This window comes from Paroedura picta, chromosome 1 (genome assembly GCF_049243985.1).
Source record: "Paroedura picta isolate Pp20150507F chromosome 1, Ppicta_v3.0, whole genome shotgun sequence".
Classification (NCBI taxonomy): Eukaryota; Metazoa; Chordata; class Lepidosauria; order Squamata; family Gekkonidae; genus Paroedura; species Paroedura picta.
In genome coordinates this window covers 5,258,874-5,280,508 of record NC_135369.1, presented here as the reverse complement: position 1 = coordinate 5,280,508, position 21,635 = coordinate 5,258,874, and the positions used below count along the sequence as shown (strand labels likewise).

The window sequence follows — 21,635 nt, the reverse complement described above, 5'->3', positions numbered from 1 at the left end:
TTGGGGCTCCTTTTGGTCACTGCAAGGTGGGTGAGGCTGAGAGTCAGCGGGTGCTAAACAATCCATTTCAAATCCAATTACAGTGGGCTTTTCCAACTGGTTCTTACTGGTTGGAAAGGCAAAATCCGCTTGCAAAACATGACTGAAGTGCATTAGAAATCAACAGAAAGGGTATTACTCAGCGTGTGTGTTTAGGACTTGTTAAAAAAAGATGTTATGTGAGCTTTGGGGTTGCGGCAGGTGAATGAACCCGGAATTCCTGCATCCAAACACAACACATGTCACTTGGAGGAGGGCAGGATGCTGTTTCTGTTGGCTGCAGAGGACACGCAGTAATGGGTTTAAACTTCAAGTACAACGATAGAGCCTCATGTGGCGCAGAGTGGTAAGGCAGTGATATGCTGTCTGAATCTGTCTGCCCATGAGGTTGGGAGTTCAATCCCAGCAGCCGGCTCAAGGTTGACTCAGCCTTCCATCCTTCCGAGGTCGGTAAAATGAGTACCCAGCTTGCTGGGGGGTAAACGGTAATGACTGGGGAAGGCACTGGCAAACCACCCCGTATTGAGTCTGCCATGAAAACGCTAGAGGGCGTCACCCCAAGGGTCAGACATGACTCGGTGCTTGCACAGGGGATACCTTTACCTTTACCTTTACAACGATATAGGCTAGATATCAGGAAAAAATTTTTCACAGTCAGAGTAGTTCAGCAGTGGAATAGGCTGCCTAAGGAGGTGGTGAGCTCCCCCTCACTGGCAGTCTTCAAGCAAAGGTTGGATACACACTTTTCTTGGACGCTTTAGGATGCTTTGGGCTGATCCTGCGTTGAGCAGGGGGTTGGACTAGATGGCCTCTATGGCCCCTTCCAACTCTATGGTTCTATGATTCTATGACTTCACATACCTGCAGCAATGCCCCCTCTTGGATGTAGTTGGGACTTGGAGGCCAAGGAAAATCCCAGACTGCAAAACCTGATAGCAGATTTTTGCTGTTGTCGCCTGCCTCTAACTATCTAGGAAGGGCGAGCTACAAATGTTATTTACTTATTTATCCTGAAGCCTTACAGGTATTGTTTTTTTTAAAAGACTTTTCAGACCTGCACAGAAGAGTTGGATTTTATACCCCACTTTTTTACTACCTGAAGGAATCTCAAAGTGGATTAAAATCACCTTTCCTTCGCACAATGGACACCCTGTGAGGTAACTGGGACTAAGACGGCTCTAAAAGAACGGTGATTGAATCATAGATGAGTGGGAAGGGGCCATGCAGGCCCTCTAGCCCCACCCCCTGCTCAAGGCAGGATCAGCCTCAACCATCCGGGATAAATCTCTGTCCAGCCTCGAGTCCTGGGATGTGTCTGCAATTTTGCCTGGCAAAAACTAGAAGAGTTGGTCTTTATATCCTGCTTTCCAGGACCCGAAGGAGTCCTGAAGTGGCTTACAAAAACTTTCCCTTCCTCTTGCCCCAGCAGACACCTTGTGAGATAGGTGAGGTTGAAAGAGCTCTGAGAGAACAGCTCTGAGAGAACAGCTCGGACAAAACTGTGACGGGCCCAAGGTCCCAAAACTGGCTGCACGTGGAGGAGTGGGGAATCAAACCCGGCTTGCCAGATTAGAGGCCATTGTATTTAACCACTACATCAAGCTGGCTAAGGCATTTACAACTTTCAAATTCCACAAATATGCCAAATACTGCAAAATTACATCCTAGCAAACTGATGTATTCAATATTAAGAACAACAAAAGAGCCCTGCTGGACTGCACCAGTGGCCCACCTAGTTCAGCATCTTGACCCCCACAGTGGGAAACCAGTTTTTCTGGGCGACGAACAACAGGGTGTGAAGGCTGAGTCATTCTCCTAATGATGCCACCTCTCTCTTGGATTCAGAGGGCGGCTGCCCCCGAACGCAGAGGTTCCCCTCAGCTACCAAGGTTCGGATCCATTGAGAGACTTCTCCTCTGTTAATTTAATCTCCTTTCCGTTCAGTGGTCGAACGCTGGCTTGGCAAACGGAAGGTTCAGTCCTTGGCATGTCCAGCCAAAAGGACTAGACGACAGGCCAGGGGTGGGTCTCCAGATGTCCATGGACTACAATCACCATGAGCCCCTGCCTGCTGGCAGGGGCTCATGGTGATTGTAGCCCATGGACATCTGGAGACCCACCCTTTGGCCACCCCTGCAGTAGGCAATGAGAAAGACCTGGCGAGTTGCTACCAGTCTTACGGAGACAAAACTGAACTTTGATTCGGAAGAACTGCAGCTCCACGTATTCAAGAAACCTCCGTGCAGAGAGGTTGTTTGGGAAAGGATATCCGTGGCTGCTGCTAGAAACGGACACCTTTGGCCTGAGACCCAGCAAAGTGGAAAAAACCCACCGGGCCTCTCCCACAACTACCGGCTCGCTGCCCTGCCAGCCCAGTTGCTCCCCTTTGGCCTCCAAGCCATCCCTTCCTGCCCGGCTGCCCAGGACGCTCCACACTTTTCTCCAAGGAATCCAGAGTCCTGCAGGGAGGAGGAGGAGGCAAGGACCCAGGAACTCAGCTTTCGCGACCGTGATCCGAGCGGGGAAAGGGCGGGGCTTTGGCCGCCACACGATTCGGCCGGTTTGTTTTTCAACATCCGCAGCTTTGTTCCTTGCCTGACGCGTCCTCGGGAATTTGTCCAAAAGGGTTTTGTTTCCAAAACAGGGTCCCGGACACACTCCCCCTCGGACGGCGGTTTCTGATTCGCCAAGGGGAGAAAAGCAATGCGACTCTTGACGGCTCTGTGATGCAAGGTGAGAGCCCTGCCGTTCCCATAAAAAGCAGCAGGCGGCAGTACTTAGAGCAGGGATTCCCAAGTGGGGTTCTGGGGAACTCTGGGGTCCGAAAAGAAATCCCCAAGGGTCCCGCAGCCTGTCCCAGACGTAGGGACAGCTGCTGACATCACTAGACGTCACTGGAGCCCACCTGTCCTGTCGTTCTGCAAGCCTAGTCTCTTTCTCCACAATGGAAAAATCAGCTGGCTCCCGCCTCATGCTTAGAATCACAGAAAAATAGAGTTGGAAGGGACCTCCTGGGTCATCTAGTCCAACCCCCTGCACTATGCAGGACCCCCACAACCCTATCGCTCACACACTGTCACCTGCCACCCCCTTGAACCTTCACAGAATCAGCCTCTCTGTCAGATGGCTCTCCAGCCTCTGCTTAGAAATCTCCAAAGATGGAGAACCCACCACCTCCCGAGGAAGCCTGTTCCACTGAGGAACCGCTCTAACTGTCAGGAACTTCTTCCGGAGGTTTAGATGGAATTTCTTTTGAATTAAGTTCTGGTCTGTCCCTCCGGGGCAAGAGAGAACAACTCTGCTCCATCCTCTACATGGCACCCTTTTAAATACTTGAAGGTGGTTCTCAGATCCCCTCTCAGTCGTCTCCTCTCCGGGCTAAACAAACCAAGCTCCCCCAACCTTTCTTCCTACATCTTGGTCTCCAAACCCCTCACCATCTTTCCCTTGTGAGAATAAAAGAGAGGAGTGGCACAGGAGCCAGTTTCTGTCCCTACTGCGGAGGTGGACTGTAATATAGGGTCGGACCAGAACCGACATATCGAAATTACATTTTTGCCACACATTGGGAAGAACTTCCTCAGGGTTATGGAGGCTCCCCAGTGGGAGAGACTTCCTCAAGAGGTGATGAGCTCTGCTATTTTTAAGCAGAGGCTTGTATAATAAAACAACTCTTCTCCCTCTTCTTCCTCCACGGGTGCCCAAAACAGAAGGCTGTTTTTGCCCTGGGCATGTCTCCGCTGGACTTCTGCTCTTCCTACCCTGCAGGGTTGGCACCTGCCCAGAAGCTGCTTGGTTTCCCGTTACGAGAGGAAAATCCGGCAAAGGTTGGCTGTGGTTTTCCCCTGGGGTGTCTGAAAAGAGGCAGTGTGCAGCCAGGCCTGGAGCCTGGCATCCCTCCTGGGCAGAAGGAACTGCCGGACAGAGGGCCTCGCCTTCTTCCAAAAGCAGCCCTTGCTCAAACTTCCCTGGCTCCGGACAGGCCACAAACGGGACAGCCGCGGAATTCTCCGCACGAGGAGTGCCACGGAAAAGAGAGAAAACAGGAGATTAATCATCGAATGAAAGCACGGTACCGACAGGGCGGAGGCCTTGCGCTGGCCGGGCATCAAGAACTGAAGGAGAAAACAAGAAGAAGAATTGGTTTTTATACCCAGATTTTCACTGCCTGGAGCAGCCTCCAAGCGGCTTCCTAGTTCCCCCCCACACACACACCCAACAGAAACCCTGGCATTAAACTAGTTGATGTATAAAAGATCCTCTTTGAATCATAGAATCAGAGAGTTGGAAGGGACCTCCTGGGTCATCTAGTCCAACCCCCTGCACTATGCAGGACACTCACAACCCTCTCGCTCATCCACTGTCACCTGCCACCCCCTTGAGCCTTCACAGAATCAGCCTCTCCATCAGATGGCTATCCAGCTTCTGCTTAAAAATCTCCAAAGATAGAGAACTCACCACCTCCCGAGGAAGCCTGTTCCACTAAGAAACCGCTCTAACTATCAGGAACTTCTTCTGGATGTTTAGATGGAATTTCTTTTCAATTAATTTCATCCCATTGGATCTGGTCCGTCTCTCTGGGGCAAGAGAGAACAATTTTGCGCCTTTCCTCCTACGTCTTGGTCACCATCTTTGTTGGCCTCCTCTGGACATGCTCCAGTTTATCTACATCCCTCTTCAACTGGGTGCCCAAAACTGAACACAGGACTCCAAGGGAGGCCAAACCAGAACTTGGTTGTCTCTGCAAGTGAGACACCTGGAATGGGAAGCTGCATCTGCTTTCAGGTTGGATCCTGCAAATCCGCTGCACCTTCCCCCGGAGCAGGAAGTCTGCTCTTTTGTGAGAGGATGCGGCACTGCTGTTGGTGGAATGATGCTTTTGCGATACACGGAAGGCTTCCTGGGCGGGGAACAGCCGTTTGTGAGGAAGGCGACCCTGGGGCAACCTGTGGAGCAGCGCTACAAATGCACAGAGAGACACCACGTCAAGACACGGAAGCGTGGAGGAGAATCCATGCTGGGTCGGACCCATCCAGTCCGACATGCCATGCGACAAAGGGTCCAAGACCCAGGGGTCATCCAGAGGTCCACCAGCAGTGACAGAACTCCAAAAGCTGACTGGCAACACACAAGGCCACACAAGGCTGCCTTCTACTGGACGTGGCCCTGGGTCAGTCTTGCCTGCTCTTCAGCCTTTCCTCAGGGGGCTTGGTCCCCAGGCTGCCCCGGATCATCCCCCCCTTGCGCTCCTCCGCACCCTCTCCATTTTGTACTGGTTGCGCCCGCTGTCACGCTGCTGCTGGCACTGCCCTCCCCCCGCAGGGCGGCCTAGACAGAGCATCCCTGCCCCAGATATTAGTACATAAGAGAAGCCATGTTGGGTCAGGACAGGGGCCCATCCAGGACTATGCTCTGTGTCACACAGGGGCCAAAACCCAGGGGCCATCAGGAGGTCCCCTAGCAGGGCCAGAACTCCAGAGGCCCTCCCACTGTGGCCCTCAAGCACCAAGAAAACAGAGCAGCACTACTCCAGGCATGAGAACATAATAGAAGGCGTGTTGGATCACACCAACGGCTCATCCAGTCCAATACTCTGTGTCACACAGGGGCCAAAACTCAGGGTCCATCAAGAGGTCCACCAGCAAGGCCAGAAGCCTTCCCACTTTTGCCCCCCAAGCACCAAGAAGACAGAGTATCACTGCTCCAGACATGAGAACATAAAAGAAGCCATGTTGGATCACACCAACAGCCCCTCCAGTCCAACGCTCTGTGCCACACAGGGAGCAAAAGCCAGGGGCCATCAGGAGGTCCACCAGCAGGGCCAGAACTCCAGAAGCCCTCCACCTGCGGCCCTCAAGCACCAAGACGACAGAGCATCAGTGCCCCAAAGATAAGAGCATAAGAGAAGCCATGTTGGATCAGGCCAGTGGCCCCTCCAGTCCAGCACTCTGAGACACACAGAATATGTCCTGAGAAGATCCCTGCACTCTGCTAGTGGTCCCTGACCTCAAAGAAATTTGTCTGGCCAGTGGTCCTTGGCCCTGGCTCTGACCTGGTGGCATGAGCTCCCAGAAAACACCAGGGCCCTGTCGGATATCACTGAGTTCCTCAGGCTCTGTGGGCATGAACTTGCTTTCCTTTTGAGGGGGGAAAGCTTTCCCCTTCTGCTTAACCAATCGCTAGCAGGGAGGCCACAGAAAAGCCCCTTCTCGCTGCTTCAGCGGAGAGGCACCCAAACCATGCATGTATCTTCTCCACAACTCTCTCAATCTTTGAGGCCTACCGCGCAAGGTTATTGTGCAGATGAAAACAGAGCTGCTTACCTGTAACTGTTGTTCATCGATGTCTCGTGTGCATACACACACTGGGACTGCGCTCCCGCTGGCAGGCCTCCGCACACGCAGTCCCAATGTGGGGAGGCACAGCGAGACAGATGACGAAACGGGCTGCTGTCGTGGAGGTCCTTTTGCCTCCTGTTTCATCTGCACAACAACCCTGTGCAGTAGGCCTCAAGTGTTTCATCTCCACAACAACCTGCGTGGGAGGCCTCGAATGCTTCTGCACGACAACCCTGTCCAAACTCCAAAGGAGCTGCTTCTGCCTGGGGAGCTGATCTTTATAATCCGGAGATGAGCTGTAATCCCAGGAGCTCCCCAGGCCCCACTTGGGAGTTGGCTACCCCTGGGTTGGAAATATTCCTGGAAGTTCGGAGGTGGGACTTCAAAAATGGTACAACGCCTCAGAGTCCACCCTCCAAAGTAGACATTTTTGCCTGCAGAACTGATCATTATAATCTAGAGGTGAGCAGTGATCTAGAGATGATGGTAGAGGCTTGCAGACTGAGGCTGGGGTGGACAGGTGCGGCTGTGTCCCTCCTGGGTCAGGAGGAGGAGGAGGAGGAAGAGAAAGAAGTTGGTTCTTATATGCCGCTTTTCTCTACCCAAAGAAGAAGAGGAGGCTTACATTCGCCTTCCCTTCCTCTCCCCACAACAGACACCCTGTGAGGGAGGGGAGGCTGAGAGAGCCCTGAGATTACTGAAGAAGAAGAAGAGTTGGTTCTTATATGCCGCTTTTTTCTACCCAAAGGAGTCTCAAAGCGGCTGACAATCGCCTTCCCTTTCCTCTCCCCACAACAGACACCCTGTGAGGGAGGGGAGGCTGAGAGAGCCCTGAGATTACTGAAGAAGAAGAAGGGTTGGTTCTTATATGCCGCTTTTCCCTACCCAAAGGAGTCTCAAAGCGGCTGACAATCGCCTTCCCTTTCCTCTCCCCACAACAGACACCCTGTGAGGGAGGGGAGGCTGAGAGAGCCCTGAGATTACTGAAGAAGAAGAAGGGTTGGTTCTTATATGCCGCTTTTCCCTACCCAAAGGAGTCTCAAAGCGGCTGACAATCGCCTTCCCTTTCCTCTCCCCACAACAGACACCCTGTGAGGGAGGGGAGGCTGAGAGAGCCCTGAGATTACTGAAGAAGAAGAAGAGTTGGTTCTTATATGCCGCTTTTTTCTACCCAAAGGAGTCTCAAAGCGGCTGACAATCGCCTTCCCTTTCCTCTCCCCACAACAGACACCCTGTGAGGGAGGGGAGGCTGAGAGAGCCCTGAGATTACTGAAGAAGAAGAAGGGTTGGTTCTTAGATGCCGCTTTTCCCTACCTGAAGGAGGCTCAAAGCGGCTTACATTCGCCTTCCCTTTCCTCTCCCCACAACAGACACCCTGTGAGGGAGGGCAGGCTGAGAGAGCCCTGATATCACTGCTCGGTCAGAACAGTTTTATCAGCGTTGTGGCAAGCCCAAGGTCACCCAGCTGGTTGCATGTGGGGGAGTGCAGAATCAAACCTGGCATGCCAGATTAGAAGTCCGCACTCCTAACCACTACACCAAACTGGCTCTCTGTTTGTACCAGCAACTGTTTGTATTCTGGGACACAGAGAAACAGACAGACAGAACAGCATGGGTCCTGCAAGTCTGGAAAGTGCAGGAAGATCCAAATAAAGAATATTTACAGCCCGAAACTGTAAATAGTGAACAAGTAAATGGCTGCAGAGACACAGGAAGTGACTTTTCTCAAGCTTGGCCTGGTAAATAAAAATCAGCATTTGCCAGGAAGGTCCTATGAAAATAAAGGCATAAGTGGGCCAGAATTTCAAGGGGAGTTAGCTTTACAGGAAAGTAGACAGAGAGACTTCGGGGGAAACTAGGTGATCCACTTTTTATTAGGCAACTATTTGGCTTTGCGGGCAGCAACAAGGACTGCAGTTGCCAGCAGAAGGCCTCAGGCTTCAGAAGGACGGACATCACCAGCCAAGCAACACACTGTGCTAGCCAAGGGGTGTCTGTGGCCACATGTATTCCTTTTGAAGGGATGCCTGTGAGCGGAAAGAGCTTTCCCTTCAGCCTAACTGCCTGGAGATGAGCTGTACTTCCAGGGGATCCTCAGACCCCACCTGGGGGCTGGCCTCCCTAAACCTCAGTGGGATACAATGCTACAGAGTCACCCCTCCAACGCGGCCCTTTTTGCCAGGGGAGCTGAGCTTTATGGTCTGGAAATGAGCAGGAATTCAAGGTTTCCCGTGCTCACCTGAAGACTGGCTGTCCCTGGTCTGGAAATATTCCTTGAGGTTTGGAAGTGGGACCTCAAAAGTGTGTCATGCCTCCACAGCCATCTAACCAGCAACAAAGCACCCCCTGACCTATTTCAGATCAATAAAACTGGGCAGAAAGGAGTTAAGGTTGCCAGATTGGTGTTAAGTTCATATTCTCAAATTCCACACTACCTAGGTGTGCACAGGGTCAAGACTGCTGTGCAGAGAGACCTCCCTCTTAGGGTTGCCAGCTTCCAAGTGAGGCCCTAACCCACCCCAAACCGTAAGCTAGAACCCGAATGCAACGGGCTTTACTTCTTGTTTTATATACATGCTGTCCAGCGCCCTGAGTCTGCTTTGGCGGAGAGGGCGGCTTACAAATTTAAATAAATAATAAAAAAACCCAGGTGTCATCAGGGGGTCTACCAGCAGGCCTGGAGCTTCAGAAGCCGTCCTGCTTTTGTCCCCCAAGCACCAAGAAGACAGAACATCCCTGCCCCAGACAAAATGTCCCTTGTGGCTCACAGCCACTGATGCACCTCTGCTCCAGATGTTTATCCAGTCCCCTTTTGAAGCTGTCGGGGCTCGTAGCCACTGCCCCTCCTGGCAGCAAACGCACTTTGCTCTCAGCACGATCAGAGTCCGTGGTGAGACTCAAACTGCGCTGCAAGTTTCATTTTCATGGGGCATGCTGGTTTTTCTCCTTTTGCCCGTGGAGTGGCTGGACGCAGGGGATGGCCAGGCGCTGGATGTGAAAACTGTTTCTGCTGGCCTGGCTCATCGTGTGAGGCTCAGGGAGCCACACCCGCCAAATGCCTCTGAGAGATAAAACTCCGTCTCCCCCTGCACCTCGTGACCTCCCTCCCTTTAAGAAAGCGGAGTGCCAAAGAGCTGGATTCGAGTCCAACGGCACCTTGGAGACTGGCAAGACATTCCTCATTTGACGGGATATTGAATATCGTATCGATCAGTTTAAAGTATCTTGTTATTAAAGGTATCCCCTGTGCAAGCACTGGGTCATGTCTGACCCTTGGGGTGACGCCCTCTAGCACAGGGGTAGTCAACCTGTCCATGGACTACAATTCCCATGAGCCCCTGCCAGCGAATGCAGGGTCTCATGGGAACTGTAGTCCAAGGACTTCTGGAGAGCCACAGTTTGGCCACCCCTGGGTTAAAGTATCATATTGGGATATAAGAGACACTAGTTTGCTTCCCCACTTTGCCACAGAGCTTGCTGAGCAACACTGGGCTGGTCCTTCCTGTCTCTCAGCCTCACCTCCCTTGCAGGGATGCTGTGAGGATGAAACGGAACAGGGGAGCACGACACGAGACGATTCAGGTCCCCCGCTGGGGAGAAAAGCAGGGCCGTAAATTAAACAAATAGATAAATCAACTGTAATGAGAATGGGGGAATATGCAACGGACTGCAACCAGCCTCGGAGTGCCAAAAAACGGGTGGGGGGGGGGAAAGGAGACAACTAATACGCCAATCTCTGTACCCAGGAGGATCCGGGGAGGTTCTCCTTTGGCAACTGGCTGCTCCTGGCTGTCATAAGACGAGGCGGCCAAAGGATCCAGGGGACAGATGGGGACGCCATCCAGAGGCATGTGGCCCAAAGGGGAAAGAACACAGCGGGGAGGGTTGCCCTGGAAGTTGCTCTGGAAACTTCAACCGGTCCAGAACTCATAGAATCATAGAGTTGGAAGGGGCCATAGAGGCCATCTAGTCCAACCCCCTGCTCAACGCAGGATCAGCCCAAAGCATCCTAAAGCATCCAAGAAAAGTGTGTACCCAACCTCTGCTTGAAGACTGCCAGTGAGGGGGAGCTCACCACCTCCTTAGGCAGCCTATTCCACTGCTGAACTACTCTGTGAAAATTTTTTTCCTGATATCTAGCCTATATCGTTGTACTTGTAGTTTAAACCCTTTACTGTGTGTCCTTTCCTCTGCAGCCAACGGGAACAGCATCCTGCCCTCCTCCAAGTGACAACCTTTCAAATACTTAAAGAGGGCTATCATGTCCCCTCTCAACCTCCTTTTCTCCAGGCTGAACATTCCCAAGTCCCTCAACCTATCTTCATAGGGCTTGGTCCCTTGGCCCCAGATCATCTTCGTCGCTCTCCTCTGTACCATTTCAATTTTATCGACATCCTTCTTGAAGTGAGGCCTCCAGAACTGCACACAGTACTCCATGTGTGGTCTGACCAGTGCCGTATACAATGGGACTATGACATCTTGTGATTTTGATGTGATGCCCCCTGTTGATACAGCCCAAAATGGCATTTGCCTTTTTTACCGCTGCATCACACTGCCTGCTCATGTTTCGTTTACAATCCACAAGTACCCCAAGGTCTCGTTCACACACAGAGTTACCTAGAAGTGTATCCCCCATCCAGTAGCAACTCAGCAGCAAGGAAACCAAAGGAGCACATATATTTGTCCTGTGCTCTCCCAACTGCACTGGCCCCAGGCTGAAGACCCCGTCAAATTCAAGATTTCAGTCTTAACCTTTAAAGCCCTAGACAGTCTGGGACCACCTTATCTGTGGGACCGCCTCTCCCACTAGATCCCCCAAAGAGCACTCAGATCCAACAATCAGAATTTGCTCGGGATCTCCGGCTCCAAAGAAATCAAACTGGCTTTGACCCGGGCCTGGTGGAACACTCTGTCGGGTGAAATCAGGGCCCTGCGGGACCTCAAGGACTTCCGCAGGGCCTGTAAAACCAAGCAGTTCCACCACGCCTATGGTTGAGGCCTGGGATGCATCTGATTTCCGCTGGCCTCCCTGCCTGATTCTTGTCCAGACTCCATTTGAGTTGACTTATATACTGCCCCCTCCTCTCTCTCCAGACAGGGGGCAGAATTATTATTAGTGTTATTTATTATATTTATATCCCGTCACTCCCATAAAGGCTAACAAGAAACATAAAAACCCCATAAAACAATTTAAAACAGTCAAAAACCCACCCAATCACCTTAAAAAAACCTTCCAAAAGACGGCGGTAAGCAATTGGGGGAACTGTATTATAGTGATACGTTTTACTGTATTTTATAACGCACAACTAGAGAAGCCTGCTTTAAAATCAGGTGGGGCGCCCCTCCCAGTAGTAGCAGGGCCTCCTTGGAGGATGCGGTCGCTCCCCTGCTCCCGCCAGCAGCAGGGAGGTTGGCTAGAACAGCGGGCCCAGGAGGTGGTGGCTACCACCAGGCCTCGCCCTGCGCCAAGACGGGGAGGCCGGCCAAAACGGTGGACTGCTGCAGCAGAGGCTGCTGACGCCCCTCGCCACATGTAGAATGTTAATTTATCATATGTTGAGATTTTAAACGATTGACTGCAATCCTTTCTCCTTTTTCGTAACCCTCCTCGAGCCCTCAGGGAAAGGCGGGCTCAAGACCTGAAAATGAATAAATACATAAACTGGGAATTAAAAAACGGGGCGAAAGGAATACAGCGTGTGCAGGGTCGAGGAAGGCCAAAATTCTCATCCCGAACGGGAATTGCCAGCCTTGCGGCAGTGAGCTTTGGGTGACCAACGGGACTTTTCCGGAGCCGCCTGTCCGGAGAGTGCAGAGGCTCTTGGGAGATGCCCAGCCGGGCCGGTACTCACCACAAACCTCTCACCATTCTGTTCCACGTGCTTATAGGTGGGGATGGAGATGGGCACTGCCTGCTTTTCGGTGTAGTCGTAGAACGACTGGCCCAGGGAGTCGTCGCTCGGGTCTAGGTTGTCGGCCTCGTGGGGCGGCACCGACAGGACGGTCAGGATCAGCTCCTTCTCGCCGGCCCGGATCAGGTCCACCACCTGCTTGTGCGTCGCCCCCTCGACGTTCACGCCGTTCCTGGCGGGGAGAAGGGAGAACGGTTGCTCCTGGGAACGAGGACGGCAGACGCAGGGCGAAGGGCAAGCTGGCGTGGAGGAGGCCGCTTCATAGGCTTTGTTGTTCTAGGACAGGGGTAGTCAAACTGCGGCCCTCCAGATGTCCGTGGACTACAATTCCCATGAGCCCCTGCCAGCAAAGTCTGGTGGCTCCATTACGAAATAGGGCTGGTTTTTGATGCTCTGCTTTTTATTGTCTGAAGGAGTCTCAAAGCGGCCTCCAATCGCCTTCCCTGTCTTCTCCCCACAACAGAGGTAGGTGAGGCTGAGAGAGCTCCGAGAGAGCTGTGAGCAGCCCAAGGTGACCCAGCTGGCTGCATGTGGAGGAGGAGTGGGGAATCGAACCCAGCTCTCCAGATTAGAGGCTGCCGCTCTTAACCACGACACTAAGCTGCCTCTCCTTAAGACCAATGAAGTTTTATGTCGGGTTTAAGTTTTCCTGTCCATGCCTACTTCTTCGGATACATTGTGCATGCACAGGAAAACATACACCCGGAATAAAACTTGGCTGGTCTCAAAAGTGCCGCTGGACTCAAACTTTGTTCATCTCAAACTTTGCTACGTGTCCAGACCCTCCCGCCCCAAAATCCACCTGCTTCCTTAAGTAAAATTCAAAGCTGGCCTCTACAATTGGTCTTCAAAAGAGGATATGCCGGCAGAATGTCTCTGCCCATCCCACTAACCTGAGTGACACAGGATTCCCATCAGTGACAAGACGGGATACGTAACCTTTTGGGTTCTGACTGGTTAGGTTTGCTGTTTTCAGTAACACTATCCCCTTTTGGGTTTTCTTGTCTCCTCTTCTTCAGATTTATCGCTATTGCTCCATTTATCAAGTTATTTCTGCTGTTTTTTCTCTAGTTCCATGTAAACTTCCCTGAGCCTCAGGGGAGGGCGGTATACAAATATAATAATTAAGAAATAGCACTATTTTAACGGCAGATGCCGCTGCAGCATTATTATTATTACCAGTAGAAAAGCCAGTTGTACGAATAATACAACAGGTGCTAGCCTTCCTCCCTTGACCTGGGCAGGCCCACAGAGGCCTAGTGGGGCCCCAGTGGGACAGTCCCAGGCCCAAGTTTCTGCCTGGCTTGCTGAGGGCTGGCACGTCTTCCACGAGGAAGAAGTTGTTGGGGGATGCAGCCAGGGGTGGGTCAGCCCACCTGATTGGCTGTTCGTTGGACTGACAGTCAATCAGATGGGTGATGAGCCTCAACTCCTCCCACCACCCCATTCGGGCTTTATTTATGTTACAGATTAGTGCTACTATTATTTATTGCATTTATATCCTACCCTTCCCTGACAGGTCACGGCAACTCACAAGGTTAAAATACACCCAGTATAAACAATGTAAAATTTGAAAATACAATGGCAGTAATTTAAAACAAGCAGCAATGACTCCTCCTTGTTCATACAGATACATTTCTTTCCTGCCCTGTTTTGCAAGACTCAGGGAGGACGGCAATAGGATTAAAGCATCTAACGTTGCATGCAAAACAGAGATTTAAAATAAGTGTTAAATCATAAGTATTAACACAAGTATTAAACTTGCCAGCTCTTCCCATGGGAAAGAGGGGAGGGATCATAAAGATGGCCATTTGAGTTGTGGATTCTGACAGGGAAATTCACACTCCGCAGTGCCGGTATAATTTTTAAAAATTACTCTTAATGACCCTATTCCAGGATCTTCTCTGTGTGGGGTGGGGTGGGGCTCTGCCTCCCGGGAAGCCATTTTATGGTTGCTCCCACCATCCCATGTCACAATACCAGAGGTGTCTGCAGGCTTAAGAAGTTGGGGGACGTCCTGCAACAGGCCCCCTCACTACCGCTAAAAAAGCCAGTTGACCTTCCATGAAATAAAGGGCTTTTTTCATGCCCTGATATTTTGCTGATCACCACTTTGGGATTGGGAAGCAAATTTCGTCCAGGCCAGACTGGCCAGGGATTCTGGTTGGGGTGGGGGATCACCTGAGCATGGAATTGGGGTTGCTGTGGGCAGGTAGCTGTGATTCTCCTGCAAACTGCGGGAAGTTGGACTAGATGACCCTGGAGATCCCTCCCGACTCTATGATTCTATGCAGCAACAAATGAACTTAATGTTAAAATTGCCGACAGCCCAACCAAACCGTGACAAGAAGGGGGTGTTCATATCAAGACCAACTTCCCTGTGTGGGGTTTTAGTCATTTCCTGCATATCAAGGGGTGAACTTCTAGAAAAGAGGGTCAAGAGCAGATACATCCATGAAAATGGCTCTCCGCTGTGTGGAAGTCAGCAAAAAGGCCGATTATGAGTTATTAAGGAAAACGAAACAGAAATGCTGTCTCTGTCACAGCCACCCTTTCAGGGAAAACCATGACACAAAGACACGTGGAAATGCTGTGCTGCATTCTCATCGTAAGCCACCCTGAGCACCGTGCGAAGAGGCAGACAGAAAATATCCTGAAGAAATACTACAGTTTTGGTGGAAATATCTCAAACGTGACGTTGCAGAGCTGGAGGGGAAACGCCGGGAAAATACCAAGGAGTGGCACAACTCCCACTACGAGGAAAGGCTGACGTTTGGGGGATTTTAGTTTAGGGTAGGGGGGAAAGGGGTGGAGGAACGTAAGAGAATTACGGCAGTTTACAGGGGTTTGAAGAAAGCAGGTAAGATTTTCGCCCGACGTGGCCAGTAAAGGCCGTGGATGAAGAGGAGATGCAGGACGCACCATAATTCACACCAAAGACCTGGTGGAAGAGCTCCGTTTTGAAGGCCCTGCGGAATATCAAAAGCTCCCGCAGGGTTAGCCGCTCTCCCGTGAGCTCATTCCACCAGGTGTGGGCCAGGACCGAGAGGGCCCTGGCCCTGGTTGAGGCCAAGCGTGCTTCCCTGGGGCCAGGAATGAAATTCAGTTCATCTTGAAGGGGCTCCTGGACTCTGGCTCTTTTCTGCTGCTGCAGACAAACAGACACGCCTACCCATCTTCATCTAGCACTGAAACATGTAAAAAAAAAAAAGTATTTACACCTGTCCCTACTGCAGGCAATAAGGCACATACAGACCCCAATTCATCCACTTCTAGAAACAAATCTACCGGACAGAAATCAACAACCAGAAACCACTGAGTCGTCTGCTCCATCCCTGACACGCACCATGTGCCTTCGGTGGCTAATCTGGACTCAAAACACACCCCATCAATCATAGAAAAACTCTTAAACGGAAGTGTTTCGTAAAAAGCTGCAGGGGAAAAGAACTCTTTTGAACACAGACGCTCCGACCCCCAACAGAGAGGAATTTCCTTCGCGTGGCAGGGAGAACAATGCCTCCGGGCAGAGGGGCCCGGCCTAGACGGCCCGCCCTCCGGATCCCGCAAGCGGCCAACCCTAGAACAGCTCAGTCTCCTTCCCACGCAGGTCATCGGCCAAGCAGCGGGTCAAATGAAGCAAAAGCGCTGACTTGTTTCGTCTCAACGTTAGAAGGGAAGAAGAGCTGGGATTTTATACCCTGCTTTGGACTACCTGAAGGAACCCCAAAGTGGAGTTCAAACACTTTTCCCTTCCTCCCCCTGCAACAGACACCCTGTGAGGCAGGTAGGGCTGAGAGAGCTCTAAGAGAACTGTCCTGCAAGACAAGCCTCGAAAGCACTGTGACTAGCCCAAGGTCACCAAGCCGGCTGCGTGTGGCGAAGTGGGGAATCGAACCCAACTCATCAGATTAGAAGCTGCTGCTCTGGAACCACACCATGAAGGCTAGAGCGGTTTCTCAGCGGTTTCTCAGTTAGAGCGGTTTCTCAGTGGAACAGGCTTCCTCGGGAGGTGGTGGGCTCTCCTCTGGAAGTTTTTAAGTAGAGGCTGGATGGCCATCAGACAAAGATGGAGAATCTGTAAAGGGCCCTAGTGGCCCTTTCTTACACACCCTGGGTCATGCCTATAGCCAATTCAGTTTGGATCCTAGAATCTTAAAGTTGGAAGGGACCTCCTGGGTCATCTAGTCCAACCCCCTGCACTGTGCAGGACACTCACAACCCTCTTGCTCATCCACTGTCACCTGCCACCCCCTTGAGCCTCAGGGATAGGAAGGCATGTTCCTCCGGGCCAGATTGGCCCAGGGATTCTGGGAGGTTTGGCTTTCCCTTCCTTTGGGCATGCAGCAGGGAGTCACAAGGGGAACTGTGTATTTCTTGCAGGGGTTGGACTAGAGGGCCCTTGAGATCCCTGCCAGCTGTGTTTCTAAGTGGGCACGGAGCGGCTGACACTACCCCAGGCCAGCAGCCTGTCTATGAGACCTTTGCCGAACCCTTGCCACACATTTGATTGAGGCCCTGTGATTTCTGGGGATATCATTGTCCTCTTTGCAAGCAGCTGCTGGGAGCAGGGGTCAGGAGAACTGCCCGTGTTTTATTAAGTATCTGGTGTTCTGTCGGATGTGAGGCGCTGACCGCACAAGCTCCCCTGCCCCAGAGGGCTCCCCCACTCCCTCAGCCCCCCCCCCCACATGAAGCAGGGGAGGCAGAGAATCAGAAACACACAGAGCTGGAAGAGAAAACAGAGGACCATCCTGTCCAGCCCGCCCCAACCTTCTCGGGGACACAAACTCCTGAAAGGTGCTCATCCCAATCTCCTCCTAAAAGCCACCACTCTCCGAGGCAGCACGTTCCACCTGCAAAAAGCCCTTGCTGTTTAAAAAAAAAAAGGCTTCCTGATATTTCGGTGGACGCTCCTTTCCCGTCATTTGAATCTGTTGCTCCTAGTTGACGGCTTTGCCCCAGTTCTCGAGGAAGCAGGTTCCCTGACGGACGGATCCAGGCCTTCAAGAAGCAGAATGACAAGAAGCAAGGTTTACAGGGCTCTGCGGATCCGCTGCCAGCTGAGGCGTGCAGCATCAAAGAGGGCCGCGTGGGTGGGGGCTGCCCGTATATCCCTCCCCGTCCAGCAGTGGCCCCTTGGAGAGGGGCAGGGTCTCCTGGAGGGAAACTGCAGAGCCCCCTTCTACAAGCCCATGTGTGGTGTCTCTGGACCTCAAGACCTCATGTGGAACCACACGATATATGCTCAAGCCCTGGCGTCTCCAGCTTTTTGGAAGCCAGTGTGATATGCTGGCTAGGGCAGCCTTTCTCAGCTTTTTTTTTAACATTGAGACACCCCTGAAACATTCCTCAGGCTTTGAGGAACCCCAGAAGTGATGTGATTCTACAGGATATGGTTGGGTAGCAGAGCTGTGGACACGCCCACCCGAAGCTCCTCCCCTTCCCACCCCCCTCCAGGGCCATTATTGGCCATTTTGGAAGGGTGGGGCAGCTTGACATGACCATATAGTGCCAAATCACCTGATAAATGTTTAACACGTATTCAGAAAAGCCCTCCAGGGCTACCAAGAAACCCCAGGGCAGGGGTAGTTAAACTGCAGCCCTCCAGATGTCCATGGACTACAATTCCCACAAGCCCCTGCCAGCGAATGCTGGCAGGGGCTCGTGGGAATTGTAGTCCATGGACATCTGGAGGGCCGCAGTTTGACTACCCCTGCCCCAGGATTTCACAAAGCCCTGGTTGAGAAAGCCTGGGCTACAGCAACAGACTAGGATCTGGGAGACCCAGGTTCGAATCCCCCCACTCTCCCATGGAAGCTCTCCGGTCACACCCACCCACTCGGCCTAGCTTACATCACAAGGTTGTTGTGAGGACAGAATGGAGGCGGGGAGAAACTCATCAGGTGACCTCGGGCTGGTGACCTTCTCTCGTCCTAAGCTACCTCGCAGGATTGTTGCGAGGAGAACATGGTGGGGAGGAGAACGGCAGAAGCCGCTCTGGTTCGCTGCTGGGGAGAAAGGCAGAGCAAAAAGTGGAAGTTAAATCAGCTAGATACCGTTCGGGCTGGAGGAGGAAGAAGCCACAGAAAATACATTCCTTGTTCACACAAGTCTCTCCTCAAGGGCCTTCCCCATTCCCCTCAAGGCTGCGTAGATCCAGGAAGTCACTCAACTGTTTGTATAGACAAGACGGAAGTCCACGGGCGACTGTCTTTGCCAACCAACACCACAAGCCAAGCGGGTTGTGTCGCAAGAGCTGGATGTGCTTTTTGAAAGACCTGAGAGCCACTCAAACAAAGGGAGGTGGGGGGGGGGGATGTGTGTGTTCAGGCAAGCGTGCTCAACAGTCACTAGTATGGCACAGCACATCTCTTCCTGCCCTATGGCGGGAGATGCCAGCTCCAGGTTGGGAAACCGCTGGAGAGGACAGAGACTTCAGGGGGGGCACAATGCCACCAAGTTTGCCCCATGGAGCCTCCGGTTCCTCCAGGACCACTGGTCCTTGCCGTCTGGGGCGACGACCAGGCCCCGCCTGGAGGCTGACATCCTTACATCTCAACCAAAACTCAAAATCTGTTCTCAGGGGCTTGGGGGCTGCAGGCCTATCGGACACCCAGAGCGTTCTCCTGCGTCTGGCGGCCTCCAAGGATAAACACCAGCTTTCCTGCCAGATAACAAGCTAAATTTAACCGTGCTTCTTCAGCGAACGCAGGATCCCTGGGTGGTCCAGGCCACAGGACCTGGCCACAGGACCACAGGGAGACGGCTGAAGCATCCCTTTGTTTATATAACCTTTGGAGGGTGCTGGTGGCGGTGGTGTGCTTCCCACCCCACGCCCCGGAGAAGACGCCTGTCTGAACTGAGGAGCGGCAGATAGGCCGAACTCTGGCCCTCTCCCCGGGGACGAACCCGCCTGCATTGCGGTCCCCCCAGTTTGTTTGGCCAGGACGCTTCTCTTCCTAATGTGACTTGGAAATGTGTCCGAGGTCAAATTCTTTCGTCCTTATCTCAGCGGTGGGTTGCTGGGTTGAAGGACCCAGCAATTCGCTGGACTGGCTTCCTCGCCAAGCAGAAAACCCGACAATGGGGGGGGGGCCAACACAGAGAAGACCGTGCTCATGTCAAAGCGACAGGCCACATCGTGGAACACCGCAACTCACAAGAGCCACAACAATGACTTACAAATCTCAGGCCTCCGTGTTGACAGTGAACGAAAAATTTTGTTCTACTGCTCAAGACCAATGAGACTACTCACCTACAATCATAGAATCACACCGATGGAAGGGACCTCCTGGGTCATCTAGTCCAACCCCCTACACCTGGTTAGTCAAGCTGTGATCCTCCAGATGTCCATGGACTATAATTCCCATGAGCCCCTGCCAGCGTTTGCTGGAATTGTAGTCCATGGACATCTGGAGGACCACAGGGTGACTACCCCTGCCCTACACTCTGCAGGACACTCACAACCCTCTTGCTCATCCACTGTCATCTGCCACCCTCTTTCGCCTTCACAGAATCAACATCTCTGTCAGATGGGTATCCAGCCTCCGTTAAAAAACTTCCAAAGATAGAGAACCACCTCCCATAGAATCAAAGAGTTGGAAAGAGTCCTGGGTCATCTAGTCCAACCCCCTGCACTATGCAGGAGACTCACAACTCTTATCGCTCATCCACTGTCACCTGCCACCCCCTTGAACCTTCACAGAAGGTGAATGTTAGCCGCTTTGAGACTCCTGGTAGAGAAAAGCAGCATCTAAGAACCAACTCTTCTTCAGAAACTCCTCCTGGGTTTGGTTCCTTGTCCTGGCTACCCAGCCCTATTAGTGGGACCCCTGCCTGAACAAAGACCCCCTTCCAGAAGAGTCCTATTCTTTCCCCCTTTCCCTCAAGCCTACTCTGTGGACATGCTGGGAAGGAGAACATGCAAAAAGCCCTAATGCACTCAGTTCTGCAGACGTGGCCCTTCCCCAGGGCGGAGTGTGGCCGTGCTGCGTTCTATCTACGCAGGCACTTTGGTACATCGAGTAGATTTCATCCCATGTACACCAAAGAGAAACTGAGGCAGAGAACCCTGTTCCTGGACAAACAAACAGGAAATAAATGGGAAACCACCACTTGTCTCCCCTCACATGGGCGTGGCCAGAGCCAGGACTCTCGACGCAAGGCGGATTTTAATTTAACAAACTTTGTATTGGCACTCTGCCCTGGCAAGGTCTCTTCCAGTGCGGACTGAGCCCTGCCAGCTACTCCCCTTTGGGGCCTGAACGAGGTCCAAGGAATATAGCATCTGTGCATGTTCAGGGGGTTTTAGAGGGTTCTGGTCCAGCGAAGGTGAGTTATACTTAAGGAGAAGAGCCTTTCTGGATCAGACCAGGGGTCCATCCAGCCCAGCCTCCCGTCTCACCCAGGGGCCAGCCAGTTCCTCTGCAGGGCCAGCATCAGGGCAGGGAGGCCGAGGCCTTCCCCTCATAAGGACACAGGAGAGCCCTGCTGGGTCAGACCAGGGAGGGTCCCTCCAGTCCAGCCTCCCGTCTCACCCAGGGGCCAGCCAGTTCCTCTGCAGGGCCAGCAGCAGGGCAGAGAGGCCAAGGCCTTCATAAGAACCATAGAAGAGCCCTGCTGGGTCAGACCGGGGTCCATCTAGTCCAGCCTCCCGTCTCCCCCAGGGGCCAGCCAGTTCCTAATGCATGCATTAGTGTCCTTTTAAAAACTTATAAATCAGAGACATCAGATCACAAAAAGAAAACGTACTGCTGGATCCATTCGGCTTTTCTTGCTGGTGAAAAATGGGGTGGGGGTGTCTAATAATCTTCTGAGGCCCCCCCCCTCCCAAAAAGATACGGTGGGGGTTATGAGACCTGAACAGAAACAACGGCATTGAGGTTTAACGGGGAAGGGGAGATGAAGCAAGCTCTTTTACTCCTACGTTTCAGGACTGAAAGCTTTAATTGATCCAGTTCAAGATGGTTTTAGCACAAATGGGATCCGCTCACATTGAGTAGACCTTGGCGTTTAACCCATCCCTGGGAACATCCAAGCTCCAAGAACGTGGAGGCCATTAGAAGCTGCCTTTGGCTGGATCAAACCCAGAATCACAGAATCATAGCGTTGGAAGGGGCCATACAGGCCATCTAGTCCAACCACCTGCTCAACGCAGGATCAGCCCTAAGCATCCTAAAGCAGCCAAGAAACATGTGTATCCAACCTTTGCTTGAAGACTGCCAGTAACCCAAAGGTTACTCGAACCCGGCGTCCTGTTTGCAACATTTGCCAGTCCACCAGATGTTTCAGTAGTGACCGAGTGGACTTACCAAAGAGGCTAGCGGTGTAAATTTAATTGTTCGGC

At 52.3% G+C, this 21,635-nt stretch overlaps 1 protein-coding gene across 1 annotated transcript in view; it reads right to left on the bottom strand.

Annotated features, from left to right (window-relative positions):
* Positions 1-21,635, bottom strand: part of SNX27 (sorting nexin 27) — a 76,395-nt gene that overhangs the window by 28,886 nt on the left and 25,874 nt on the right. Inside the window, exon 2 of the mRNA XM_077320424.1 lies at positions 12,230-12,461. Within this exon, the coding sequence (XP_077176539.1) occupies positions 12,230-12,461 (232 nt within the window). The remainder of the gene's footprint in view (positions 1-12,229; positions 12,462-21,635) is intronic.